The following is a 7,470-nucleotide window of genomic DNA, read 5'->3' on the forward strand; positions in this document are numbered from 1 at the left end:
AAGTAGTTACTGTTATCTTCACAATCCCTTGCTACATATATTTAACACACTGTTTAATTGTTCAAAGTAGTTACTGTTATCTTCACAATCCCTTGCTACATATATTTAACACACTGTTTAATTGTTCAACAAAGTAGTTACTGTTATCTTCACAATCCCTTGCTACATATATTTAACACACTGTTTAATTGTTCAACAAAGTAGTTACTGTTACCTTCACAATCCCTTGCTACATATATTTAACACACTGTTTAATTGTTCAACAAAGTAGTTACTGTTACCTTCACAATCCCTTGCTACATATATTTAACACACTGTTTAATTCTTCAACAAACTAGTTACTGTTACCTTCACAATCCCTTGCTACATATATTTAACACACTGTTTAATTACTCACAAAACAAACTATAGGTACCATTACAATTTATGTCCATACACTTAATATGACACTCACTTAACTCATGACATACATCTAGTGATTAGTGTCTTTACACACCCAAATCATATATTTAACACACTGCTTAATTAATGCCTGAAATAAAACATGAACACAAAACTGAAAGGAATGAACCAAGCTAAGCCTAATGCTAAAGAAAACTTGATTAGTGGTGAGCAACCAACCACAATGTTAAGAAGTTCACAAGCATACAAAAAAAAAATTACTTGGCCTTGATTATCAAGGGACTTTTTTTCACCAATGAAATCCTTCATGGAAGTACTTGATTCAGTGTATAACTTACATAACACACTCGTTAACTCCTGTTGGTGTCATGGCACTGTTGTCCACTCCTATTAATGTGATGACACTGTTGTCCATTCTTGTTGGTGTCATGGCACTGCTGTCCACTTCTGTTGCTGTCATGGCACTTTATCCACTTCTGTTGCTGTCATGGCACTGCTATCCACTTCTGTTGGTATCATGGCACTGTTGTCCACTTCTTTTGGTGTCATGGCACTGTTGTCCACTTCTTTTGGTGTCATGGCACTGCTGTCCACTTCTGTTGCTGTCATGACACTGCTGTCCACTTCTGTTGCTGTCATGGCACTGCTGTCCACTTCTGTTGCTGTCATGGCACTGCTTATGTTGGTATAATAATGGTATGATTCATTCCTTTTGGTGTCATGACACTCCTTTTTTGGGGGAACTATTCTGTCATATGAGGGTTGTTTTCACAAAGAGGGAACAAGGTTGTTCTAGTTAATATATGACCCATGTTGGCTGAACGTAACCGAACTGAAAAATGGTACCACACCCAGTACACGTGTATATTTGAGGGAGTATAGAACAAGTTTTTGAAGACAACAAATCATGGTGTTTGTTAGATATAATGTGGTTGTTCAAATCATTACAACAAAGTCTTGTCTTCCTTCGTGTAATGTTTTTCAGTGTTTCATTTTATATTTAATATTTTTGTAAAAATACAGTAAAATAAAACTTAATTCTTACATTTCTTCAAATATAAAACAATGTTCTTTGTAGAAAAGCAACAGTATAATGAAACCAAAATGAATTGACAGCACTGACAGTAATGTCATAATATCAACTGGAATTGACAACAGTGCCATGAAACCAAACATAAATTGACAGCGCTGACAGTAGTGTCATAATACTAACAGAAGTGGACAACAGTATAATGAAACCAACAGGTATGTAGCATGCTTAGTGAATTAGGTCGTTCCATGGAATCAACCCCCAACGATCTACATGAACCAAGTTGGAGCCTAATGAAGAGTAGTGTACAGGACAATAAGAGTAAAACCCCACCATGTCTATAATTCTTCTTAATAAAAAAAGATCCAAAAAAGCCACATCATTCAACTTAAACTCAGAGTATGCTCATTCCTGCAAACGTGAGAACATTCAACATTAGTCCAATGAAAATTATACATACAAAAAAAGGCTGCACTGACGTAAATGCTGTTCAAGAAGAGTGAAGAGTTTCAAAACATCCAGAACAGAAGATAGTGGAAAATAATGATCTTCAGCCAAAAAAAGAATCAAAACAACATGACTTAGAAGCAGAGAGAAAAAAAAAAATTGAAGACAAGTTTAACGAACCATCAAGGGTTTTAGAATAGTGTTTCCCAACTGGGGTTATAAAGATGCGCGAGAGCTTGTATCCCTTCATCTGAATGCCTTGATGACAACTTCATCAAGTACCTTTCAGAAGAGAAATAATGTATACTCGACCCCTTTTCTGAGAAGAATATTATGGTACAAAAAAACACAGATATCATTGAGCCTCTCACTGAACTCCACAGCAGTTTTACAACAAAGAATTTTTTTCATAACGCAGGTGGAAATATAGGACAGTTTTGGATGTCATTATTAGCAAAAGATGATACTCGTGTTGTTTCTGAAATGGCCCTGAAGACACTCGTTCAATTCCTAAACACATATCTTTGTGAAAAGGGATTTCTTGCCTCATTCAAATCAAAATTAAGTCACGAAACTGTCTTACAGGAAATCTTGATGCCGTGTTCTCACACATTCCTCGATTCGAAAGGATAATAGAGGGAAAGTAACAACAAATCAGTCATTAAAAAATGTGTGCGCGTACAAGCTATGCAAAGCAACAACTATAATAATTGTACGTTGGTTTTTTAAGTGTCTTATTTGTTTTATATATATCCCATATTTTCATGAGTATTCACAAACAGTTACAACTGAAAATTAATGAAATTATTATATAGTATTGCAGTAATATTTTTTGTAATGAATGCTGTGAAGGGTTCCGTGACACAAATCTAACACCAGAAGAATTCCGTGAAATCGAAAAGGTTGGGAACCACTGTTCTAGAAGATCGATAGCTAAGAGGATGCTACAGGAGATAATCTGTGACAAACATATGCGTAGGACACAAGTGAATGGAAACCAACACCTTGCGTCAAAGTAAAAGGGAACTGTCGAGTTCTTCCCCATACATCGTCCAACGATTTAATGGTCCCCACCACTGTCACTATGGAAGGCTGATTGACTCAAGGGAACATTGAATAAAAATACTTAAAAAAAAAGGTATAGGACAGGAAAGACTATGATGGATGTGTTTCTCCAACAATGAAGTTTGAATGTCATCTAGAAAAGGTATATTTCTTTGTTGTGGATAATCAAGTGCTGAGTAAGCAGTAGGCAAGAGCTGGATAGCCATTCAAGGTGTATCACAAAAAGCTGCTCTTAGGAATGTATGAGAAACAACCAGTCATCAATACAGTAATGAGAAATAATATGAATGAAAACATAGGGAAGTGTGACAAAATGCAATAAATAAGCACAAAAAAAAAAGGTGCACAAACCAAAAATTATAGCACGACTAATATAACGGAAGTTTACGAGAATTACTGAAAAAAGCCCTACTCTACCAGCCAATACATGCTCGTGTTCTAATTAATTTAACTTAACCAATATCTTTAATGCTGATAAAAAGTTAGCACACAGGATCACACACAAAAGGTGTAATTAATTTTAAAAAAAGACCCAAAACTTGAGTGCTCTCAAAAAGTAGACTAGTCTCTTTCTGAAGAACAATAGTCCACTATTCAAAAGTTCTCAATTTTTGGGTCTTTTTTTTACATTTTTTGAAATTCATTCAAATGATGGTAGTAGGATAGTTAATTCCAATAAACAAATGATACAAAGTGAGTATGAAAAGAAGGAAAACAGTTTTCAAACAGATACCATCAACACAGATGAACCACACAGAACAAAATATGGGGTCACCGACGTGACCAACCTTGTAACCACAAAATAACCACCACTTTACAAACAATAACTTTTAATATATTTTGTGTATCTTCACAGAATTTGGAAAACTTTCAGTAAACATTACAAGTCTTTTGTACACAAACAATCAGATTTTTTTAATTAAGTATTTTTACTAGAGATTTGTCAGTGAATATACGGAGTCAGGGTGTCGACTGCTCCAAGTGCAAAGTGATTTTCATCTTAAAATTAAAAATACTTTTCTTCATCTGAATAATTTCTAAGTTTCATTTGCATAACCATCTACACCTATAACCATGATCCATCCATACATAACTGGACTTTCTTGGAACAAATAAAATAATTCTAACAATACATTACACTCAATACACGTATATTTAAACATCTATGATCCAACTACATGGAACTGGACTTTGTAACTTTTACAGGTCCAAACACCAGCCGTTATCATTTACAGAAATTTATTATCTTACATGAGAATGTCATACTATCACGAAAATAAAAAGGAAACAGGGTGAATCACTGTCACATGTACAAGATAAATGGAATGAATGAATGAGTCTCATGACGATGGTGAGCACACACACACACGCAAAAACTGTTTGCAACTCTGAACTTTAGACACCTACAGGTACAGGTTTTCTACAGAAGGAAGAGAACTTACTATACACTACCCCGGATTTTGTAAGATATAAAACCATATTTCATTTGGGGAGAAACAAAGCCAGTAAAATTCTTGCAAACAAAGGTTATCAACATTAATGTGTATTTTAGATAGGGATAACTGGCCACCATTTTTGTTTTTTTTTAAACAAAGGGAAATTGCCTATGTGAATTATGTCCTGAAATTATAAAAACACTTTAACTGTCATGTGTTGGAGAATACGACAAATCTTGAACTGTCTCGTAACTCCTGCTTTTGAAACATTATTGAATACTGGAGGGAAAATAGCAAGTATGAGAAGCTTGAATTAAAAAAAAAATATATATATATATATATATATTTCTATCCTTTTTTATGTATTTCTTGAAGTCTAATAAAATAATACTGGGAATACACATCAGAGAACAAATATCAAGACACATTATCCGTCAAAGTCAGAAGGTTATTTAAACTACCCAAAATAACACTGGGAAAATATTTTAAATTTCACCAATGTTAATAGTTGGATCTTTCAAGAAATGCATTAGAAATTGCATCAAAAAATTAATAAAATTTTTTGATAAAGACAAATTAATCCAAAATTCTGCCCAATTTGGAATTACAGATGAAAATATATTGTTGGATAAAAGTTTGAAGTTTAACCAAAGTTTAAGGTTTGTAAAAGACAGGCTAGGCTCTAGTTAAAACAGTTTTTTTTTAAACAGGGTGATAGACCTACAGAACGAGTTGTCATCAGCAGTAGCAGAGCAAGATAACTAACCTCGTTAATCAATGTACTAAATTACCCACGAATCTCAGTAGTGCCACCTAAATTAATTGAAATTACAATTAATGTGATTGTTACAAAAATAATTATTCCTGTTTCTGATTATTCCAACTATACATAATTTAAATATTGTAATTATGCTAGTTTGGTGTTAAATAAAAAGGTGTACATTGTCTGTCCATGCTCTACCTACTGTTGAAATGTAATCTCAGAAGATAAAATAAACATTCATCTTACCCATACAACCTTCAACACTACAAAGTGTTATTCATCTTACCCATACAACCTTCAACACTACAAAGTGTTATTCATCTTACCCATACAACCTTCAACACTGCAAAGTGTTATTCATCTTACCCATATAACCTTCAACACTGCAAAGTGTTATTCATCTTACCCATATAACCTTCAACATTGCAAAGTGTTAATTATCTTACCCATATAACCTTCAATACTACAGTGTTATTCATCTTACCCATACAACCTTCAGATTATGAAGATTTAATTCAAACAACAAATACAGTCTAGTTTGGTAAATAATACCCAACTAACAGTGGTCCAAATGAAATATGCTCATCAGAAACTTGATGCACGTAACACTTATAGTTAGGAATAAGCTTAAAGTACTTATTAACAAAAACTTGCCTCTAGAAAGCCAGGAATAGTTGAATCTGTTGGTCGGTCCATGATAAGAAACCGCATATTTTTGAAGGAAATTTCTGATGGCGCTGGCCGCATTGTTTTTTGTTTCATAATGTTCATTACAGAACAGAAGAAAAGGTTGTTACTTAAAGATGGAAAAATAATGAGAAAACAAAATAAGCTAAATCTCAAATTACCATCAGAAAAAAAACAACAATATGAATTAAGAGCCTTCGATTCTAACAGTGATCACAGCCACTCTTTTTAGCACCATACACTCCACCATTGTTCACTTTCCAAGGATTATGTCCACTATTTACCCCATACAGCTACTGCACATTGTCAAATCAAACACTTGTATATATATATATATACAAAGTTAGGGTGGAACTGTTGACAGTTTACTTGTGTTGTGCCTGGCAATACTCTCTTCCTGCTCCGAGAAACAACTCCATCAACAAGTGGTGTGTCCGCTCTCTAACCTTTTAAATTAGAAAAGAAATTACATCAAGAGTTAACCTCTAAATCTCGTTGTCTCTACCATTCTTTAATAATATTTTTATGTTCACTATTTAAATAATTTCTACAAAGGAAACATAATTTATTTTTTTTATTTGTATTTAATAATATTTCCACATTATCATCTATCTGTAATGGTTTAGATTGAACAAATTGAAAACTTGCTTAATAGTAGAAAGGAAATATTAATAAAGAAACAATTTTCTGATTGGATGATTGCTAGTAAAAATTTTTTATCAGATGTCCATTTTAGGGCTTTTGTTGTTTATTATGTATATCAATAGAATTATTAATAACAAGCCCTTGTTCACGATTAAACTGGTGAAAAGTGGAATTAAACCGGTATAACTCAGTGTCAAGTGATAAACTGAATGACAGGCTTAACATATATTTTTAGTACTATTCATAAAGTTTGAACAAAATTAAGTTATTTATATAGACCAGAAGTACAACGGAACAAAGACATTTATAAGCTGCAAATTATTCGAGTTTGCAGGTGACATAAGATTGCTGGGAAAAGCTGATGCTGAAATAGTTTTACAAATAAAATGACAACTCTTAGTGTAAACACTTGGACATTTTTTACCGTTAGTCTATCAAAATCTCCAAATAATAACATATTTTAAAATATGCCTGGGTTAAACAAGCACCCACACAGTGTATGTTGGTTGCTAGCAGATACACCACACGTCACGATCTTAGCGATACGAATGGTGTACTTCTCTGTCACAAAATTGCTCCTGATTTCTTCTAACTGAATCTTGGCGAGCAATTTGATGTGTTTCTGTATTTGTGGTTTGTTCCTGGTTTCTTCTCACTGGATCACAACATGGTGAACAATCTGACGTGTTTCTGTATTCGTGGTTTGTTCCTGGTGTCTTCTCACTGGATCATAACCTGGTGAACAATTTGACGTGTTTCTGTATTTGTGGTTTGTTCCTGGTTCCTTCTCACTAGATCATAACTTGGTGAACAATTTGACATGTTTCTGTATTTGTTGTTTGTTCCTGGTTTCTTCTCACTAGATCATAACTTGGTGAACAATTTGACATGTTTCTGTATTTGTGGTTTGTTCCTGGTTTCTTCTCACTGGATCACAATTTGATGTGTTTCTGTATTTGTGGTTTGTTCCTGGTTTCTTCTCACTGGATCACAAT

General features: G+C 33.7%; 1 protein-coding gene across 4 annotated transcripts in view; it reads right to left on the bottom strand.

Annotated features, from left to right (window-relative positions):
- LOC106467262 (protein tyrosine phosphatase type IVA 2-like) overlaps nucleotides 1-7,470 on the bottom strand; it is a 26,037-nt gene that overhangs the window by 10,372 nt on the left and 8,195 nt on the right. For all 4 annotated transcript variants that reach the window (XM_022395396.1, XM_013927590.2, XM_022395395.1 and 1 more), the window contains exon 2: nucleotides 5,798-6,276. In XM_022395396.1, the coding sequence (XP_022251104.1) occupies nucleotides 5,798-5,914 (117 nt within the window). In that variant the 5' untranslated portion in view covers nucleotides 5,915-6,276. The remainder of the gene's footprint in view (nucleotides 1-5,797; nucleotides 6,277-7,470) is intronic.

This window comes from Limulus polyphemus, unplaced genomic scaffold (genome assembly GCF_000517525.1).
Source record: "Limulus polyphemus unplaced genomic scaffold, Limulus_polyphemus-2.1.2 Scaffold2547, whole genome shotgun sequence".
Taxonomy (NCBI): Eukaryota; Metazoa; Arthropoda; class Merostomata; order Xiphosura; family Limulidae; genus Limulus; species Limulus polyphemus.